This window comes from Chanos chanos, chromosome 6 (genome assembly GCF_902362185.1).
Source record: "Chanos chanos chromosome 6, fChaCha1.1, whole genome shotgun sequence".
NCBI lineage: Eukaryota > Metazoa > Chordata > Actinopteri > Gonorynchiformes > Chanidae > Chanos > Chanos chanos.
The window spans coordinates 41,234,558-41,257,397 of NC_044500.1; the positions used below are offsets into that span (position 1 = coordinate 41,234,558).

General features: G+C 40.8%; 1 protein-coding gene across 1 annotated transcript in view; it reads right to left on the bottom strand.

Annotated features, from left to right (window-relative positions):
- The window catches only part of tafa1b (TAFA chemokine like family member 1b), an 82,589-nt gene extending 68,380 nt beyond the window's left edge, over nt 1–14,209 (bottom strand). The window contains exon 1 of the mRNA XM_030777791.1: nt 14,086–14,209. Within this exon, the coding sequence (XP_030633651.1) occupies nt 14,086–14,209 (124 nt within the window). The remainder of the gene's footprint in view (nt 1–14,085) is intronic.
- Between the last annotated feature and the right edge of the window lie 8,631 nt (nt 14,210–22,840).

Here is a 22,840-nt window from a genome sequence, read left to right on the forward strand (position 1 = left end):
TTTAAGCTGGGATCTGTCATTACGTTTTCATATCTGGCACACAGTAGGCCATTCATAGGGGGTGGAGGGGGGAGACCATCCCCCTCGTTAGCAAAACGACCAAAATGCATCGCCTTAGTTAACCTGCCATCCCCCTATTTACTCTATAGAGTAGCATCAGTGATCATTGGGCCACCCCTCCCACCCCTCATTGGCCCTCCTCCCGGTTAAAAAATATCAGATTGCCTACTGGTAGCACAGAAATGTTCGCAAATCTGTGAAAAGAAAAAGTGCTTTCAGCTTTAAAAAACAAACCACACAATATCATCCAAATAAATGACTTGAGCAAATATTTGAAAATTGAAAAATACGGCAGAAAGCTGCTAATTTCCAAAAAGGAAGGAGGAGTTTTACTACGGGCAGCGGTGGCTTTGAGTATTGGAGTGGTGCTGCTTTAAAACTCTGGAGGGAAAAAAAAAAACAATTCACTTTTGATTATATACCACATAATTCATTATTGCTGACTTCATTTCGATTTAGAATGTACTGGTCTATTTTTTTTTTGTTTGTTTACCAATTCTTTAGGGATTCTGTGCAAATGTTCATGGCTAATCTGATTAGCCAATATGTGTCACGTTTATTTGAATTAAAATGTTAATTTTATGCAGATTTACTGAATGGATGGCATCATCAATCCAACCGCATAATCGTCGCACATGCCTGCTAATCACTACAATTGTCTGTGCATTCCTTTTTTTTTTCACATTTTGCAAAATTACATAGTGACCACACCACAGCAGGCTCTTTTTTTATCCTATGGTGAATAATTGGTTCCAATCCTCCGCCTATTCTACAGGGTTCGGATCAACCGGTTCGTTTAGCTCTGCGTTTTGTGCCTGAGATTTTGCTGAACCATACTGGGACCAGCATTTCGATCCAGTCAATTAAGCTGCAATGACATATAATGATTACTAATTTGTCGGCTCGTAATTTAGCACTATTGAAAATTAATATTACCCAACCACTCATATGTTAACTGTATAATTATTTACTCACAATGAAAGCTCTCCTTTCAACACACACTCTCAGAGACAGAAAGTGTCTATGACAGTCACACACACACACACACACACACACACACACACACACACACACACACACATACACACAGGGAGAGAGAGAGAGAGAGAGGGTGAGAGAGAAGGAGACACGTGCTCCAAAGCATATTAACACATACATGAACAAAGCTGTTTTTTATTCATTAGATTAATGAAGTACCATTTCATAACTGCATGGACAGCAGTTCTCCTTTGCAATTTATCTTTGAGATATTAATAAATCTGCAGCTTGAAAATCAAGACTCAAGTATTCACTGTCGTACAATATCCACGCTAAAAGGAGTAAGGATAACAATAGATCCATTACACAATTATCAAACACAATTATCAAAAAGAATGTTACCATGATTTTTCGGCCTTCTCGGTGAGCACGTCCTCAGTATCAAAATGCAAATAAAAATGATACAGAAATATATTAAATATTGATTTTTCCCTTCCAATGACAAGGATAAAAAATTCTCTAGGTCAATCAGAGCACTCATTCGTCCCATCTTTCGTGCGGGCCGGTGTCACCGTTTACTGTTCCACTAGTTTTCTGATGTCCTATTAAATATCTAATATCATAATTTAGCCTCATAGCCCTGTCCTCTTTATAGCGTGGTCACATTTTTACATGCAGCTCAGATTAGTTTCTATCTATTGCTCAGGGTAAAATGTGCAATCTTATGTCTCAGAGAGGGGGGAAAAAAAGAGAGGATTTTCTTGTCATTAAAATCTAACCTTTTAAAAATGAATGTGCGGATGACAAGATAAGACAAGAGCACAATACTGAGAACGTCTCCATTTTAAAAGAATCTCAAAAGAGATAGCATAATGAGGATATTGATTAAAAAAGAAATCTACGTACAACGAAACGATTGAGACTGCTTTTTTTCCTCGTCTAAAATACGCTCTTTTCTTCGTTAGGTGCATTGTAATCTTTCTGCATTGCTGGGTACCATCATCTAAAACCAGTGCAGGTGGAGAGACCCACTTTAGCACATAAACTAGAATCCAAATATTCTACTCTTAATGCACCTCTGCAATAGGCCATCCTTTACAAAAAGGGACAAAGCAATATCTATCATAGACTAACCAGTCTCATGTGGTCTCATTTTATACATTTGAGCGCTTATATGTGATGAGGAGTTAGCTAAATCAATGCCATTGCTTGCCTCACTGGTTCGGCTTTGTTATAGCATTATAATACAGAGTATTATATTGTTAAGAGGACTGGTGACCTAAACCATAGTACAGCATGTGAAACACACTTTGTACTTTTTGGCAAGACTGATGAGAATGGTAAAACACTGGGGAAATGTACAAGTCTGTCTCATCATGCAGTTAGAGTGCAGTGGAGGGAACAATTTGGTCTGTACCAGTGCAAATGAGTACACAGAGCCATGGGCATCTTCCAGGGAAAGAGCAATCACAAGTCAAGCTGCTTGTCCCATTATTCTCAGACAAAAAAAAAGAAGCTTGCTGATACACACACACACACACACACACACACACAAACACACACACACACACACACACACACACACACACGCACGCACACACACACACACACACACACACGCACACGCACACACAAAACCAAGGCAAATACGCACACGTGCAAAAACGTGCGTCCCTTACACATGCATGTGCACACTTTCCATGCAATAATAAAGCAAACCCCCTTCATTGTATGCAGCGCGAAGATGGACAGCTGGAGAATACACATCATTTAAAAGGTTAACATATTTCTGGTGGAAGAGCCCTGCGATGATAGCCAGCTCATGACAGCTACTCGTTTAGCCATTCCCGGCCTGACATTCCAGCACCTCCCTGATCAAATGGATGCCATCTGTCTGCCGCGACAGAAGGACCAAGCGAAACACAAACCAACATGCAGACAGATGCAAATGCCCGAGCCCCTAAAGCCTTCTGGGGAAAATGATGGGGCCCTGCCACCTCTCTCACATGAGGCACACCTGCAAATAATGATAGATGGTGGTCATTTTCCAGGGGAAGGGATTGATCTTCCAGATCCTTCCCTCGCCATTGTCTGGAACCAGACCACAGGTCTGGCCAGAGCCAGAATGTTTTCTCCAGACAGAAAAAACAAAAAAAAACAAAAAACAAAATAAATATGATCTCCTATTTCACCAATAAACAACATCTCAAGCTAGGCGATACCTCCTTAACATCGAGACTGACGAATAGGGATCATCTTGAAGCAGACAGTATTTCGTACACACCCAGATTACTAACGATTTCTGAGGAATATTTTTGATCCGTTCATTCATCGTTTCTGTTTATAATACATTACGGTGTATTCTCTTCAGACCGCCGGGCACTTTGCTTCATCCAATAAAGCAGAAATGTTCTTCATATGCTCCCACACTGTTTTAGTCTACGTAACATCTACATCCAGTCATGAAGCCATGTGGAAGAATGCTCATGGGAGCCCATTATTCCGACATTCACGTGGGTGGTGTCACTGTGCTTACAGTGGTGAAGGCAAGCCCTGCACAAGAGGACTGTCACTTATACTACTAAGCCTTAACCAGCACTCTTACAGGAGCTCCCCTCTTATCAGCCACTTCCCTATTACGCTGTTGGATAGCATCTGCAATCGGACATGAAGGGGCTTTCATCTCATAAGTGTAATTTAAATCTCATTCATTGATTTAGTGTTGGAGTGGTGCTCAAACTAATTCTAGCTGCACCGTAATTCTTCACAACCTCTGCTAGGAGGTGTAAGTTCAAACGCAAAGCAGATGGACCTTTTTTTCACAGCTGTAAAACAGAGAAAATGGATATTAGCGTTGCTTCTCTTTAAAATGTTAAATGCTCTTGGTTGGCATTGCAAATAGAGTTAAAGCTTTAAAAAAAATGGCGTGAGACTAGTGTTAGCGCTGTGAAGTTTCAGCATCTGTGCAAATGAATTGGTAAAAGGAGTCAAAATACTCAGCCAAAGTGCATAAACAAGGATGGGAAACTCTAAGTGCTGAAACCGACAAATTTCTTCTTGACACTTAAAGATCAAAAATCCATCAGTACAACGTGCAACACTGTGAGTGCACCTCGTTAATACGTCCCGAGCGAAGAACATATTGTCTCCATGCACTCGAACCTTCGCTGTACGGGAAATCTGTAGAACAGTGTTATTAAAAAAAGCGTGGCAACAATTTTCAGGTATGATAACTTGATGACAAAATCACACCTCTGCGTGTGACTGAAGATGAAATATTTCTTTTCTTGGAATGTCACCCTTAGGCACAGCTCTGTGCCATCCACAGCTGTTCCCTCTTCACCCGCTCTCTCAGGGCAAAGAGCCTCTGAACCACAATGTCACTGTATGTGTCAGAATGTCGCGCATAGGAGCAGTCCTGTCACGCAACACAAACACACTCACCTCTCTAATGAGAGCTCCTCCTTGCCCCCATGGAAACTCGCTGTACAACACATAACCAATTTCCACATTACAATAAACTGTCGTACCCTTTAAGTAAATACACCCACCAGCCTGCGTTTTGCTCGGATTATGCATGACATTTCTAATTTGTTGGAGGGGAGAAGTTTGAGAAATTGGGAGACCGTGATGACACTTTTTTTTTTGCCCAGTCATGTGGAGCTCAGAGATTCTAATTGCCGCGGTGGTACCGGAGGACGTCCGAACGCGGCACCGGGATGACGGGCGGAGAATAACCGCAGTGACATCGTGCGAGCACCACGCGAGCATCTTAAACAACTGCACAAAGCAGGCCCGAACATCTCGTTCCACCTAGGTTTTACGAGGGCTTTGTTTCGTTTCTGTATGAATCAGACATGCGATATGCCTATAGCCTACACTGTAATATGAGCCAGTCTAAAACATCAGTGTGTAGAATGGGTTAAGGAAGTTGTATGAGTGTTTCGGTGACATCAACTTCAATCAATGTGCTGAAAAATAACTGTAACGTAAACAATGTTGGTCAAGGATATTCATGTACTGCAAGAGTTTGAACTCACGACCTGTACATTGCTAATGATGTCATTGTTGCGTTATTAAGTATGTCATGCTACTGGATTATAAATTAGAGGATGCTGAACATAATTTGTCAAATGTAAATTTCATGAGTTAAAGAGGCTGGGCAACGCAACACAGGAGTAAATCTGATCAATATGCTTTTAAAAATTATAAATTTAAAAAAAAAATAGATCTCAACAAAGCTAAAATGTCTAAAATGGAATTTGTTAAATTTCATGCCTGCTTCCCCCCCCCCCCCCCTCTCTTCTTTTGTCCTAACAGAGAGCTGCCAAAGGGCCAAACAGTGACACACGGTTCATGAGTGAAAACAATAGAAAAATGACTGGAGACAGGCTAATGACCGGCAGGGCTCTCATACAGACACTGACAAGGCTACTGAGTCATTTAGGCTGAAAAATCAAAGCATACCACACTCCATTTCATCTCTGGAGCACATCCACGCTAACCACACCAAGCACACGAGCTACTGCTGATTAAATGTTGGATAAAACCAGTTTTGCGTCCATGTTTGGTCTAAAAAGAAGCGTGAGTCATTCCAATGTTTCAATTTTGAAGTAGTCAGTTGGTCCCTCTCTCTCTCTCTCTCTATATCTCTTTTTTTTTTTTTTTTTTTTTGCAACGCTGGAAACACTTAGCAGTAAAACAAACTCACACAATCCCTCAAGGCGTTATCATCTTTCCTTCTTACGATAAACAGACGATGAGATACTGTCTGGACATGACATATCACACTAGAAAAATTAAGCTCTTCTCCCTGATATGGAAAACCCCAAAAGACCGTTTTAAACGTTATTTCAGTCGTTCTTCATGGCCAGAAGAATCACATTAAAAGCAGAGGTTGAACATTTTAACCTCCTTCTTTTTGGATGCTTTACCCTGGAGATTAGCACAGATAAACACTCTCCCCTCAAAAACTTCAGAATCCTCAGTGAGACCTCTTAGATTCCATTTGTCTCTTTGATTCCAAGTGTAATATCTCCTTGACTACAAACACAGATACCATGTACAATAACCAAGGCAACAAGAATGCAATACAGAGACTTACAACTTCAGGCATGAAAGCTCTTTTCTCTTAAAATTTTTCTAACCTCAAGCTTGAGGAAGATCAATACCCCATAACCTGAGGCAGAAACCTGAAATACTACAGATACTAGCTAATCTCTACTTATTTGTCTTGCGCTATATGGTCAAGATATGGTTCATTTGTGAATTTATTAATAACAAGCAGCACTTTTTCGCATTCTACCCACTCAAAAATCAAGAGTTAGGGCACGTGACCAAGGCCAAAGAGCAGCAAGAAACAGAGGCTCATAGCACGGTTACAAAACACATTTCCACAACATACCCGTCCATATCTCCCTGCAGTAAAAAGCCTCTTTTGCTTATATAACTTATACTTTTGTAATTCAAATCAATCTGTTCCTAGTCATTTCCAATGTTTCAACTACTTATCGAAAGACGAGGGCGTGAGAGCTGTAGATTGTGCTAGATGTATAGGGAAGAACTCGATGACAGAGGGATAGATTCAGCACGTAGAGCAATCTTACAGATACAGATTTGATAGGATGGATTTTTCTTTGATTTTGCAAAAAAACTGTATTATAATAACCTTTATGTAATTTCTCACCTCATCCACATAGACTGTGCGTTGTGCATTGGTAAGGAACTCATAAAAAATTCACAGTTCTGAGGGCACATTGCACGAAACTGCGTAATAATTTGTCCTGAGTTATGGATTTTCACTTGGCTCACATGCTCTAAAGCGGTAAGAGTTTGCCTTGAGTTGAAAATCACATAATTTATGTACTGCACTGTCCATTTCTAGGAATACAGAATCTGCACACCCATCATGTTCTCTTTACAGTTTTGCTGCGTTTTGTCTGTGAATTACAGTGCGTTTCTAGGAGCCTGTCTGCAGGGATGGGACTTTACAGTGACTCAGACTTAATTAGCGTGTGGTGTTGGATCTAAACGGCGGTGAATGTGGTAGCATTAGTCCCGAGGTGAAGGACTCTCTTACATGACTCTGACTACTTCAGGGGGGAGCTTGGTTGGATGACAAGTCTCTGAATAAACATGCTGTTACAGGGAGAGGTTCGCCGCTTGGAAAGATTATCAGACCACAGCTGAAGATAAGCAGCAGAATATAAGCCTGTTCTATCTTATTGCTCTTTTCAAAAAAAAAAAAAAAAAAAATATATATATATATATATATATATATATATTTATATATATATTGAAAGTACACACTGTGATACGTGTGCCGAAAGACAGCCCTTCTTAGTAAATACTAATAATCTTCCCATCTCGCTTTTGCTGAATTGAATTTGTTCAATAAGCCTGGTAGGATTACGAAAATCTCTTTCTGGCATCATGATATTATCTGAAAATATTTCCATTATTTAAGGTAAACCCAGGAAACAAAATGATCATATTTCCTCTTCTATAAACGACGGCAAAAATGTCACAAAATGAAAAAAAGGGTAACAAATATCCTGCAGTTGTGAAATTGCTACATCGCCCTGGTGCGCTTTCGACTAAGCAATATGAACAGTATGCAAACGCATTCAATACTCCGCGTTCGCCAATCGGAAACATCAATAAAGCCCCCTCCAAGAAGTGCCGCGTGTGAATCAGCAGTTCTGATTTGTACAAAATAAATGTATGAAGCTCATATACGGAGACAATTCAACGGCAACCCGTCCATCCCCTTACTGCCATAAAAAAGCACTGTAATAGGATTCTTCAGCTTTTCCAGTGACTGCTTCCACTATCACATAGACATTTAAGTGCACTAATCCATGACAAATTGTCTCATCTGATCCATGACAAATCGTCTGAGGGCCTGATAGAGATGAGGAAATTGAGAAAAAGAAAAAGAGAGAAAGAAGAGAGAGAGAGAGAGAGAGGGACAGGGAGAGAGACGGAGAAAGGGGAAGAAAGAGAGAGAGAGAGAAAGAAAAGGATGTTTGCAGTGGGCTGAGAGAATTTTGTCAAGAACAGGACAGATCGTGCTGTTTTTGCTCTCTACTAAAAAGGTTCCTTTCACTATTTCAAGGGCCATGACGCAGAATAGGCACTGATTTCACCAATAATCTCCCTTCTACAGCTTGCGATTTCTACAGCAATTATAACCAAATACACAACCAGATTAAAGGCTTCGAGCTTCCACAATGTCTCAAACAGAGAGAAACAGTACGCCACTGTGGTTGAAAATAAACGTTTCTAATTACATTCGTGCCATGCTTTTGTTTGATTTTCATCACCTAGCAATTACATTAAGCCTGAAAAATACTTTTCTTGGATATTAAAGGGCTGTGGAGACCTTTTTGAACCGAGAAGACTGCCCTGATTTTCCATGTGTCCCTCCATCTCATTTGAGACATAAATAAATAGATTAAAAAAAAAGAAGAGTATGTGGTAATACCAGGCTGCCGTTAGTGTGTCCTGGTGGTAATGACTTGTTTGTCCCTGTGTAGAGAGGTAACGGCAAACTGAGAGACTGTGTGATTCATCATTGCCACCTTGATCAAACGACTCTGTATCGTAATCCTTTTTACATAAAACCTCTAATGAAGACACCATCCACTCCAGTGAGCAGAATTTAATTGAATTTAGATTCTGTCATCAATTCCACCACTAATCAGTTCCTGCAATTAAAAATGAGCATAAAATTAATGTGTTTATTGCGTAGCCATATACATGACTGTAAACATACACAAACACATAAATGCATAGAAACAAGACACAACACAAGCACAGACACAGACAGACAGACAGACATACAGACACACACACAATACAGACAGACATGCATGCACGCACATACACACACACACACACACTTCTAGACAGTTATATATTGTGGTAATGTCATACTGAAAATGAACACCGACTATTGGCTGCCACATGGCGTTAATTGCTAAATATAGAGTATGATAGAGTGTTGACTGTTCATGTTGACTGTGTCCAAGTAAAGGATATTTCTTCAAGTGCAATTTTACACATTGCTTTACACATCACATTGAATTATCACCTTTAATTCCCAGACTCACATTAAAATAAGAACCATAAGAAACATTTATTGTATAGTATATACAATAAATAGTATATTTATTGCATACTAAAAGCAAGGCAGTGATGAGATGACTCTTGTGTGCCAGGACAGAAACTAGTGCATAATGTACATCACACAGCCTTGGAACCTGTGCCAAAAATTATACTATTTGACATTCATGTTCCAGGGCCACTAGTTAATAACTGACACCACATTAATGACTGAAAAGTAATCCTACACTATATAGTACGACAAGGGCACCAAATGGACAATAATAATACATCATCTGAAACTGTCTACATTGAAGGGAATGTCAAATTGAGTATGTAAACATAAATATTTATATGCAGGTAAAAGTCTAAAATATAAGTGTAAACCCTCAATATACAGATAAAGCTGAATTTATATAAAAACCAATCCAAATATATAAACAAAACAGGCACAAAGGGTGCAAGAGAGAGATTATACTTACAGCTGAGAGTTATATGAAAAACTGTAATAACACTGATATTATCCTTAATGTTTCTTGATGTTCTCTCTGAAACATTGAGATTAATTTGTCTATAGCAAGAACGCTGAATAAAATCATCTTGTTCTGTAAAACAATTCCATAACTCAATCTGTCATTCCAAACACTAAATAAATGTATCCACAATCTTTATAGAAGTGAAAGTAATGTAAAATTGCTTTAAGTGGCCATTAAGACCACACGTTTCCCGGAAATCTGCTCACCGAAACACACTTCATTTTTATATTACGTTCTACATTTATCCAACAGTATTTATGTTTATATGCCCAGAGTTATATCCAATTGGCAGTTATGACTCATTTGATTATAAAGCATTGATTTAATGTCTTTTTTTTTATATTCAAATGCAACACACACGCACACAGAAGCAGACAAAACAATTTTGCTATTGGCTCAAGGATGCAGACAAGTGGGCCATCTGTGCTGTAATTCTGTTCTCCTCTAGATATTCATCCACTGTCATTCTTATCAGTAACCCTATCTCTAACCTACCACCTGACTACTGCTGTAGGGCTGACGACAAGAACCTCGCTTCGCCTCTACTCAGACTGATAATGAGAAACACAACGAACCAACAATACATGTATATTTCCAGATTCCGACACTTTTTTTTATTATTATTGAGACAGATGCAGCTGTTGAAGTCTCAGGCTAAAGCCACCCTTGTCAAGACAGCATTCTTACGGCGTTTGATGAGTCAAGCGACCTTGAAAAGTCACAAATCCACGAGCCATTTCATCCCTACTGAGATTCCCCTGTGCAAACTATGTTTTTATGCCTGGTGAGCAGCACAAAAACACATGTTAATGGAGCTTTGACCATATTATTCAGTGCTGGAAGTTGGGCACAAGCAAGACAATTGCAATGAAGGAATTTGATATGAAGGAAAAACATCATTTTTTTTTTTCTTTTAACATCGTGAGACTTCACAGGTGCTGTTATTTATATATGTATATAGACTATCATGTAATTCTACAAGGTTAGATTTTTGTTTTAGCAGTGAGAAGTATTTTTTTTTTTTTTTTTTTTTAAAGTCTGCAAAAATATACTGCCAAGAATCCAAACGCCACCAGATGTTGCCTTGAAGCGAAAGCAGAGGATTTTTGCAATTTTTTTTTTTTAATTTAATTATTTATTTTTGTAACTTCTTGTAAAATCACCTGCATGTTTACTTAAATGACAGATATTGCTGGTGATCATAACGCATTTCATGGCGGGGCTCATCATGGTTTTGCATTCATGGATAACATTAAAGCCAATGGAGAAATGATCAGAAAAATTTTACTTCGGCGAAAAAACAAAAAATCATCGGCAAGGTCAAGTTTCGTTCTCTGCATATTATTATTCTTTGGAATGTGCTACACTGCAGAAAAGTCCAGAAAAACTTCCCCAAAAAACCTGCCAGCACAGAGCTGTATGGGCCGTCAGCTGCCAAGAGAGGACAGAGTTTAAGATTGTGTCATGTCACATTCCACTCATCTGTCAATGTACTGGATTATTTCTTGAGAGACCGGAATTGGCTGCCCAGAATCGGAGCACCATCAATCTCGCCTGAGTGCGGTTCGCCAGGGAGGCCGCGCAGCAGAGGCTCATGGGAGTAAAGCCGTGACGCTGCCTGAGCAGGTGATGGAGCAGTCGAGCGACTCGTTACTTAATATGAATTTCAGCTGTGACAGGTTTTTGTCAGTGAAAAAGCAATTTTAAAGCAACCTATACTGACTGTTTAGGTATTCGTGTCAGCTCCGTTTTTTTTGAGCGGTAAGCCTCTTTCTTAAACAAAAATGCTTGCCCAGCCTTGAGGATTACATATGTACTGAATGTACTCTGGTCTGCTCATCCCCCATCCATCATTACTGTATCCCCAAACTTCTATAATCCCAAACTTCCATAAACATAAACCTACACTTGCTCCTCAGAACCACTCAGACACAATGGCTCTTCACTCTCTGCTTCCCTGAAGGTCAAACCAGGCGATTTAAAGCTACTCTGGGGTCCCCTTAAAATCACAGCTGTAGACCACGTTCTCTGTAGGACTTTGAGAACATGGCTAAAGAGGGCAGTGTCATTTTGATGACAAGGGTTCGTAATATGCCTTGCATTGGGGTAAAGTGTGTGTCATTCTAGTTTATCGTTAGGCACACTTCACAGTTAAATTAGCGATGTCACTTTTACAATACATCAAACTGAAAGTCGGTTGGATGTAACCCATCCTTTAAATCTGCCCTGCCATTGCGATAGCTTTTGATTTCTGCATGATCTTCACTTCTGCAGGCACTTGAAGCCCTGACTAAAATCCCAAGGACTGGTAAGCAACACAAGAGATGTTCAAAAAACTTTCTGAGAAATTATACGTTGAATATTCACCTGTATACTTCAATATTTCAATATTTTCAAGGAAAGAAGATCTAAATGTTTGTCATGAAACCTCATACCTTTTTATTATTCAGGATTATATAGTAGTTTAATATCTCTATGAATAAAAGCATTGGTGACCAGTAGATTTGTACTGGTCCAACATTAGATGGATTTGACAATGATATCGGTTTCACGTACTGCTCCAATCTTCATTATTCCTCCTTAAACTTCCTTAAACTGACTAATAGATTTAGGCTTCCATTAAACTACTAAATCTGCTTATCAGTACAAATAGTGAGGGGTGGCATATCATACTGCAGAAATTGGAATTTGGTAAGTCTCTTCTTCATATTGCATTCAATTAGCCCTGCTCTCCAGGTGACAGGTACATCACCTCTAAATGACCATATGTAGGACTTTAGAAGTGTTTCATTTGGTTTTTAAAGTGCTATAAAAATCCAGCTGACAGTCATACACTCACAAAAAAAAAACAACAGCACCAGAGAGACATTTTGATAAATGTTCTTAAAGAGTACTTTTTTTAGCTGATCGTCTTCCGGTCTCGTTTGGCCCGTATCCCCCAGAGGAATGATAAATGCTGCCTCCACAGTCTCTCCAGGCAGACATTCTTTGAGAGCTAAGATGTGCACGTTTCCCAACATCTATGCATCTTCATGCAGCATAGAAGTAAGTGTGTGTGTGTGTGTGTGTGTGTGTGTGTGTGTGTGTACATGTGTGTGTGTGTTTGAGTGTGCAGCAGCTTTATGACACAAACATTCGTCCTGACCTTCAGAGCAACGGTTCAGGAATTTCTCATATCTTATCTGACTTTCTATACAGGGCTTTCTTTTTGTTGTTTTCTTGCCCCCTTGCATAATTTAAAAGACACTTACTGTAGGGCATGCATTTCCTTGTACATCTTTGGCACCATCCTTTTCCAAGCCAGAGAAAAGAAACGTGGAGGAGCACTTTTAAAAATTCATTTGGGTCTTCCCCTGTGTTGGGATTAATGAGTTCAGAGTGCTCTGTGTGAAGTGCAGCCTTGTTCACACTCACAGATCACAAGTCAAAAATAACCCCCATTGCTTCCATTTCCATTTGTAAAATCTCATCTGAAACTGGCACACTGCTCTTCACACACACACACACACACACACACAGACATATGTACGGTCCCAGCACAATTAAATCGAACTTGAACACCATTAGGACGTTTTTCGATCCGCTTCGTTCTAAGCTTCAGGACTCAGTGTCATTGTTAAAAACATGACACTACGCAGCTGTCGTTTCCAAGCTTACAGTGCAAATGAGACCCACCTTTATGATTCGCTCCTCTTTAGCCCCCCAAGTGAAACGGGAACCTGGCTTAATTGCCAAATATTTCCAGAGAGCGAGCGAGAAACATAATTGTCATTTCCGTCTGAGCAGTGGTGATCAAAGCAGCCGCGGTTCTTTGCATACTGATTGGGAGTTTAGCCTCCAGCCTCTCCTGCGTACCTGCCTCATAGAGCTGGGATGCTAGCTGTAGTACTAGCTAACGCACCAAATCCTTTACAAGTCTCTTGAGAAAGTCAGAACAAAGAAACCAGGGCTGGGACAGGGAGTCATTCTACACATTGTTCAAAATCTCTCTTCAAAAGGAAACAACTCTGTTAGAGCCCACAAATACTCTCAAAATAACATGTGATTCCATGAGCAGAATGCCAAGAGTTTGACTCATGGATGATTCGAGTAACAGCTTAGAAAGATCTTACAAATGCAGTCAAGTGCACAATTAATTTCAATCGGATTCTAGCCATAATAGCTCTTTAGCTTTATGGGATGTGAAAGTTCAAATTTGCAAAAGCGAATTACATGCGACACATGAGACATGATCCATCCTAATTGCACATATGTAATAAAACAATGCTAAAACAATGAAGCAGGTTTTAATCTGGTCTCTGCTGTGCAGCAGAGCAAGGCACGGTCATGACGGTGCTGTGAGCGACCTGGGTAAGCTTGTGTCTGTACTCTTGGGGGAGGATGAGACAGGGGGGGTCGGACTCACCGAGGATCTGAATGGCGTTGCGGCCGGGCCGGGGCACGTGGTGTTGCTGGATGGTCTCGTACAGAGTCGCCTGGCACAGGAGCAGGAAGCTAACGCTAATCCACAAGCACAAGAACCAGGACATGGCAAGAGTGTGTCTGTGAAGAGAGACAAAAGATCAGGAAAAGTCCGTCACAGTGGTTTATTAGTGCTCGGACACAAGTGTGTGTGCACACAAAGAAAGTTGCACAAGCACACTTGCGAACACAAATGCTCATGCGTGCGTGTGTGCGTGCGTGCGTGCGTGCGTGCGCACGCGCACACACACGCAAACACAAACACATAAACATGCGAACACACAAACACACTCGATTGTCCTATATTGACAAATGAGACACAAATCATTGAGACACTGAAGAACTGGCAAATGGACAACATTAACACATAAAGCATCCAGGGACACGTATATAAAAAAGCTTCAAAAACTTATTATTCAACAATCTAGCAGCAAATATTGTAAAACAGCCAAAGGGTTATCTAAGGACTGGGAAAATGTACACATACCAAACTGAACTGGCAACGTTGATGAATACTCATGAGAAGAAACAAATGTTCCATTAATCTCTGGGCACAAACTGCAACCAGTATCAGCACCCAAAAGTGGAAAATCTTATTTATGTACTACCGGTAGCAGAATTCTCCATAAATCATAACTCAGAAAGTAAGACCTCCAAAAGATTTCTTTCTTAGATATCTAGTATTCATACTGCTTTGTTCTGTCTACTAGAGAGATGATTATAACCTTCCCCATTTTCAGAAAGGCTAAAACTACACCATTAATGTTCCCGAGTTTCACAAAGTAACTCTACAAAAACCGGCATGATTTAATGTTGCTACCCATCAAAAATGGCCTGGTTTTGGCACGATTTGATGTTACTACCCATAAAACTGTTTTTCAGTGTTAGCAGAAGGCTGTGAAGAAGAGGTGGCGGGAGAAATATTTGTTCTCTTTTTTTCTTTTTTCTATTCTCTGTCTCTCCATCTCATTGTTGTATTCATTTACAATGGTATACACATGAGCCTCTTTACAGTTATCACATAACCCTGCGTTGATTACCGCTACCATGCCCACTAAACTCTTTGCATTTCAGGCCAATTATTCAAAATACCACCTTGCTCTCACATTGGAAAATGCCAATTGTTAAATTAGCGACTGTGACAGCTTTTAACCATGGAGCACTTCTCTTAAAATACATATTTCCTCAGTTTCAGAAAAAGTGCTAAACTGGCTTCAGTGATACAAGTTGTATTGTGAATTACACATTAATTATAGTGTTCATCATCAAGGGCACTGTTATAATGAGGGTGCAAAAAAAAAAGCCAAATAATTTACACATTGATTCTCTCGTCGTAGAATGAATACGTCTTCAAACATCTGTTTACAGTAAATTACACTAACCTTCTAAGTGCATAAAAAGCACGTATCATGTTAAAAATAAAACAATGGCTCTGAAATGCATGTTCTCTACCTACCTACCTACCTAGCTACCTATCACACTCTAGTGCGTGGGTAGTTGACATAAACATCATCTTCTCAGGAGTGAACTGCACCGTCTCGTTACTTTCATGACAGGTAACAATACCCTCAAATGACATTGAGTCTGGTGCTGAATATTCAGCACGCCAAAATTAAGCATCTAATTATTAATAGCACATTGTAATCGCCTTTCCTGCACTAAATCCTCTTTAATCCGCAGTTTTGTGGAAATGTGAACTGTTCCCCGAGGAATCTCTGTTCGCGTTGTTCTCGCTGGCATGCTGTTTTCCTCTTAAAAAAACAACTTGCTCTCTCTTCAAACAGTGCGAGGAAATGAGGACGGTCCATCCTCTCGTTCGGAAGAGGACCACAGAGTTCAGTTGCGCACACCGACAGAAACGTTAATCGAATTCTAAGATACTATGGGGGTCCTACGTGACCACCAACTAGGCTTCATAACGAGAATTATGAAAATTGTTTACCAACTCAGTCTGACATGGTTCACAGTGATTATAAGCAGAGATTTCTCTTGAAGCCACGGTTTTTCTCGTTGTTATATTCTCTCCTAAAGGTGATGTGCGTCACATATCTGTTTCATGATCTCGTGTGCTGGCACGTCCGATAAAAGGATAATTAAGTTTTATATCGATGGCACTCATATCATGTGTTCTGGATGTTACTGTGACACCACGCGCCACTTTACACTCTTGAGAAAATTGCTCCGCTCTTGCACGCGCGGACACACCTGCGTACCTTCACTGCAGGCAGCATTCTGCGCGGTGCACCCGTTAGTAACAACAAATAACGAAAAACACACAGTTTTAAGGTATGTAGTCTTCAGGCTAAGGTACCACATCTAAATATGTTATGAATAGAACCTACTATATAAACTCTAGGGGAAAATAGCGACGTGAGAGAGTACGAAATGAAAAAAAAAAAAAACAATAACAACAACAACGTGGTCCCCCAAATTTGAAGAGACAAACCATAATTGATGAAATATGAATATCATTTGGTTTTTATCAGTATCAGTTGCTGCTGCTGTTACTGTTCTGCTGTTCTTGCTGTTTTTTTTTTACCATACAGGATTCATCACATGCTTTTCTAAAGTTACGCATGGCATGACAAGTGGAAACAAAAAATGCACTTTCAGTAAACAAATGCTTTGTTATTATGTTTTCTTATAAATCTGATTCGAAGACATGCTATTTATTGAATGCATTTGAAGTCATAAATTTTACCTGTGTGATGGGCACAGTTAGCCTTTTCTCACAAGGTCCATACTTACTCCCTGTCTCTCCTCTCAGGCTGGCTTACTGCAGAATCCTATATGAAGCTTATGACCACATAAAAGCATACACTCTTTCGTCCTTAAATATCCTTACCTGAGATTTCTGGTCAGAAGAATGAGTGCACAGTCAATGTTCACCCCAAAACAATCAGCACATTATCATAAATCCATCCATAGTCCAAGATTGGGAATCCCCCCCCAAAAAAGTTCCGAAACGAAAACTGCAAGCCAGAGGATTTTAGACGTTGCTCTTTTGTTTCCTCCCCCTCCCTTGATATTCAGCTGTTTGGTCCTCCTGCAATTCCGAGATCACAGTCACAAAAATTAAAAAGAAAAAAGAAAAAAGAAAGAGATAGATAGAGAGAGAGAAAGACAGCCCTGAGAGGCTGAAGATGCTGTCAGAAACTAGCCTGGATTTTAGAGATTGCAGGCTTGTCATGTCACCTTTAAATCATTTGAAAAACGGCTTTTTCTCTCTGTGTCCTCTTCTCCTCTCTGAAGGTGAAAAGCCTGCTGGTGATGCTGAGTTAATTTGCCTCCTGACTTTTTTACTCACAGATGGCGATTTGTCCCAGCTCGTCCGCAAGCTCTCTTTCTCTCTCTCTCGCGCTCTCTCTCTCTCTCTCTCTCTCTCTCTCTCTTGCGCTCTCCGCTCAGCTCCCTGTTCCCATTCAGAAGCTTCTCTGAGTGTGAGGCTCTTCCCCTTTCGCAGGCGCCGGCTGGTGTGAGCCTGTGTGTGTGTGTGTGTGCGCGCTTGCGCGCGTGTGTTCATCTATGTGTATTATAATACAGCCGTGCTGTAAAGAGAGAGAGAGAGAGAGAGAGAGAGAGAGAGAGAGAGAGAGAGAGAGAGAGAGAGAGAGAGAGGTATCACATGTCTTAAAGCTAGACTGCCCACCATTACAAAGCACCTACATCACATGCTGAAAAGTGAATTTCAACCTTGTAATACAGTCAGACATAATGCCCTAACTGTTATAGCAGAACTGTGTGTGTGTGTGTGTGTGTGTGCGTGTGTGTGTGTGTGTGTGTATGCGTATTACAACTGGGTGGGTGGGTTGGAGGATGAATGAGTTCATCTCTAAATATGCTTCTCTTTCTTTCTTGCCTTCTGGGGTTTTTAGCAGAGATATTGAAATTTGCTTAGAGCAATGTGCTTTTAATAGAAGGTTGTCCGCCCTGTATGTAATAACCGCATTATCCAATGGTTTCTGCTGCGCTTCTTGCCTGTTTTGCAGTGCCAATCCGTCTTTGTTTCTTGTCCAGCTTCTCTGGTCTACTCACAGTGCCTACACAAAGTTGCAGCTGCCACAGCTGGCATAGGGAGACACTCAGTTTATTTGTGTTCATTTACAAACGGACACTGCTGCTTATGAATAAGGTGGTTAAACATTAAAGGTTTTGTTCAGATAAATGACGTGAAGAGACGAAGAGCTAAAGAACTTGGTCTGTCGTGGGGTGGGGACGGACGCAACGCAATGAGAAAGCGCTAGAAGGCGAACCAGATTTGTGTCGATTTTAGAGGCTTCCATGCAGTTACACCCCCCCCCCCCCAAACCAGCCCGTGTCAATGAATATCCCCCCATCTCTTCTCCAGCCGACTTCACTCTGACACCTCATTGACAGTAAAGCAGACAAGTACAGCGCAGCACAGCTGAAGCAGAAAATGTGTGTGGTGTCGCCGGGTGAATATCTGAGGAGTGTGAATGCATAAGTAGATCGAAACACAAGCGTGTGGCTTCCCTCGGACCGATTTTCAAAATTTGCGTTTTTTATCTGCGATGGCGACGCAAAGGTCACACGGAAAAAGTGAGGGTATAGCCCCGAACGGAAGGTTTCGCAGTTACTCTGTGTTCCTCTTCTTTGTTTGTTCTTGGTTGCTTTTTCTCTGTGCCTAGCAGCACGACATAGTTTGGAGTTTGGAACAGTGAGGGAGGGGCAGTGGAGAGGAATATTTGAAAAATAGTGCAGCAAAATGGCGATAGGGTGATATTTATTATTCTCTCTGTTGGGTTACATAAAGGGAAGGTGCTCTGGGTACCTGCGCTGGAAATTGAAAGAGTGCACGAGTAGCTGTTAACAAGGTCTTGTCATGAGAAAACTAAAGTAAGAATAATGAGTGAAACACTGTTTTATGTGTCCCTGTATGTCTCTCTATGTCCAGACCTTGTGCTTTATATTGGCTTTACTGGCCAGAGCCCTCATACTGCTAATGGGATCTGTGAGTGGTGAAGCTATATGTGAAAGATTTAATGGAGGAAAATGTGTTTTTACTGAATATGACAAATGACTTCAAATATATTGATGGTGTATAACAATAGCATAGCGACTTGCTGAAATTAAAATAGCTAATTTAATTCTTGTAATGTTGAAAATTCAGCACTTCCAAATAAATGTGGGTACTTTTATGCTGTACTGTCTGCATAGCTCTTTATCTCTGTGCCATATCCTTGGTGATAGTTCGCGCCTGTTTTAACAACTTGAAAATCACATTAATCTTGTAGCCATTTTGGGTATGAATCAAGCTTTGAAATAAATCCAATACAGAAGCATCTTTCTGTGTCTCTAAGGAGGATTTGAAGGAAGAAACATCCACTCACATGATCCTCATAAAAAAGTATGTAAAGTTTATAGTTAATCTCCTTTCTTTTTCATTCTTCTCTTGTTTTGACTGAGCTTCTCTTTTTTTGCAGTAGCCTACGACGCGATGAGCGTGGAGGGGAGAACAATTTTCATAATTTTCCCCTAACTATTATCCACTATCCTAACCATTATTCATCACTACAATAGTTCTCTTTAGCTCCACCTGTCTTCATCATCTATAGGGCTTCGTCCATTTCCAAACAGCTGTCGGCGTGGATCATGCCAAGATGGATCAGAACCCCACTATCATCAGCAGCGACATGTTTGTGCCTGAGTACTCCTGTTAAACAGTAGTCAGCGTCCCCCTGGCTGCGAAGCCATCGTTTCCACCACACCTCCTGCCGGCCTTAATGCTACCCCTGTCCATGGCCAGCCTTCCTTTTTGAACGACCTCTTCAAACAAGGCCCAGACATAAGTGCCTGTCCAGCAATGCTTGGCTATCGCAATTTCGAGCTAAAGTTATTATAGCAATGAACCTGGCCTCAAATCAAGCGCAGACATATACTCGATCATGCAAAGCGTTGGAGAACTTGACGCAATAGGTCACTTATGAGTTAGGACATCTTTTGAGAAAGCACTCCAAAGCAGACAGTGAATAGCTAGAGAAAGTGCTCAGTGGGGTTTTTTTTTATGGGTGGAGGAGTGTTTGAGGCATGCACATTGTCAGACTTGTTTTTGCCTCCAGATACCTCAGGGGCAGAGACCCTGGACAAGAATTGTATAAGTCTGGATTACAAACAAAGAAGAACACCCTGCTTCTGCAAAGCGTCACTGCACTCTCAGACCATAAGGTTACCTTCAGGTGACCTTTGGACAGAAAAAAGGGAAACAAATTATTATACCAAAGATCATCCCCTGGACTGGAGCAGAGTTCTGCATCAGCATTTGGTCTCCATGGAATGGGAAGAAATATCCCTGGCTATCACGAAGACTCATGGTTTTCATGAATATTCGTCAGATATCTACCAACTGCCCAAAATGACATCAATGATCAGTCAAATGCAGTGCGTCATGTTTCAGACATCTTGTAGTACTGGGATATTCTGTCGGAACATTTTGTCATCTCAGATGCCTGTTTGCGTGCGTTCAGATGTCATAAAAATAGCTTTGGATTACCAAGAAGCTGGATCTCAGGTAAACTCAGAAATGGTTAAAAGATCTAATGCCATTTATTTTTCTGTATCTTTTTTTTTTAAATGGTTTTGCATTAGCAGATAAAAAGTGTTCTATTGCAGCCAAATACTAAATTAGGCTGTAACTCTGCTTGCTTTTGTTTGTACACTAATGAATCTGTAATTACATATTAACTCTGAATTAAAGAAATACTTGAACAAGCCCTGATGCCTAATTTTCCACATGTGTCTCCCACTATGTAATTTCCTCTAATAAAAATCAATATTTATGATACCTTCAGGTGGTTGGTAATGGGAGGAATATAACTGGGAGTGATGTGAAACATCATTTACTGAAGGGTCGGATGTGTTGAAGACTTGTGTTAATTATCCCCTCGTGGCAGAGGGGGGTTGTGTTGACGCCTGCGCACTTTAATTGACACAGTGTGAAATTCCTGAGGGGACGGGAGTATGTGATGGTGAGTCAGATTTGCATACATGCGCTCCGCAGGGGGTTAGAAAGGAAGGGTGATGGGCATGGGGACTTGAAATCACTCATTGCTGGTTAGGTTAGGTATCTAGGGTAGGCTTGTGGCACAGTGGCCTCCACAGAGGAATACATCTCCGCATACAAGGGGGCCTCGAAGAAGAAGTTTGCAGTTTTTTTTTGTTTTTTTTTTTATGTGTGGTGAAGTAGGTCAGAATGTTGTGCTGGTAATGTGTTGAAACCCACCAGGTCTCAGCAGGAGATTTGCTTTCGCCTCTTCACAAGGCGGGAAAAGTAATTGAACAGTATTGGAATATGCTTCTCAGAATGTTAGGGATGGACACATCTCCTAGTAGACCTGGAAACATGGCAGTTTCTCCATGTTATAATTGGACTGGGGACAAAGGGCACTACAGCAGCTTCCTGGTGTCACCCGAGGAAGAGCTCCGCTCAATACAGGAGCTGTGGCAACGTGATGGAACAAGTAAGAACTGATCGACTGGGAATGAAAAAAAAAAAAAAAGACAGACGTCGTTGGGTTATCTGTTAGCTCTTTGTGAAGGTGTCCTTTGTGATGTGTCTCTGAAGATAATGTTGAGTGAGAGGTGCTGAGGATTGCCTTTACAAATGCCCACCAGTGTGATGCGCAAATTAACCATAGGTCTAAGTGAGAAATACAGTGTAAGTGATTTAATTGGCTGTTTGGCACTGACTTTCACTGAAGGACCAGGCACACAGTGGGAGAGATAGGAGCTACTGCTGCAGGTGCAACAGAACACCCAAACAGACGATGGAATTGTGTGACTGCCAATCAAGTGCAAGCTGCCAGTATCATCTTAGCACCACCTCATTTTTTGGTGTTGGGAGACAGAACATTTGCATTATTTTTCACAAGAAGGAAACCAGTGTGAAAAAAAGACAGGTGGAACAATCTGTTTTGATTTAACTATCTTCTGAAAAGTTTTTTAGTGCATTGTCTGAATAGATTGTTCAGTGCCCGTACACAAACATTTGTAGATGTGTTGAATATTTGACGGTTACTTCCAAAAAATGATGTTTTAGGACCGTGGCACTAAAACGGATGGGAGACAACTCAACAGGAATCAGTTTAGGTTAGACTTGTGATCCAGCGATGCAGATATTGAAAATTAAGGAAAACGTTTTTATTTAATAATTCACTTTTCAATAACTTAAAATAAGTTGTCGTGGTGCACAAGTGAGCCAAAAAGCCAGAAAATATTTCACGGCGTGTTATGTTAGAATGAACAAAGAAGCAGGGCCTCTAAACAACTCTTTCTTATTCTGGCCATCTGTAGAAGAGAGAGAGAAAGATCTCATTTAGTTTCCTTGCACACAGAGAGAAAGAGAGAGAGTTTGAAGAGTGTGTGTCTGTGTGTGTGTGTGTGTCTGCGTGTGTGTGAGGCACACACACAGAGACAGAGAGAGAGAGAGAGAGAGAGAAGGAGAGAGAGAGAGAAGGAGGAGGGGGCTTTGAAAAGCCACCCCATTCAAACAGTCAGCCGCTCTTTTCCTTCTGTCATTGTGTTGAGTCAATTCCGGCATGATAAGCCGTCTGTTTGGTTTTCAAGGTAACTCTGAATAGACAGAGATTGTTCACAGTCCCAGGCCTGTGATATGGAAGGCTTGGGCACTGCGTCGAGTTGTGTCTGACCTTCTAAAGTCCACTTTTTCTTCAGCCCACATG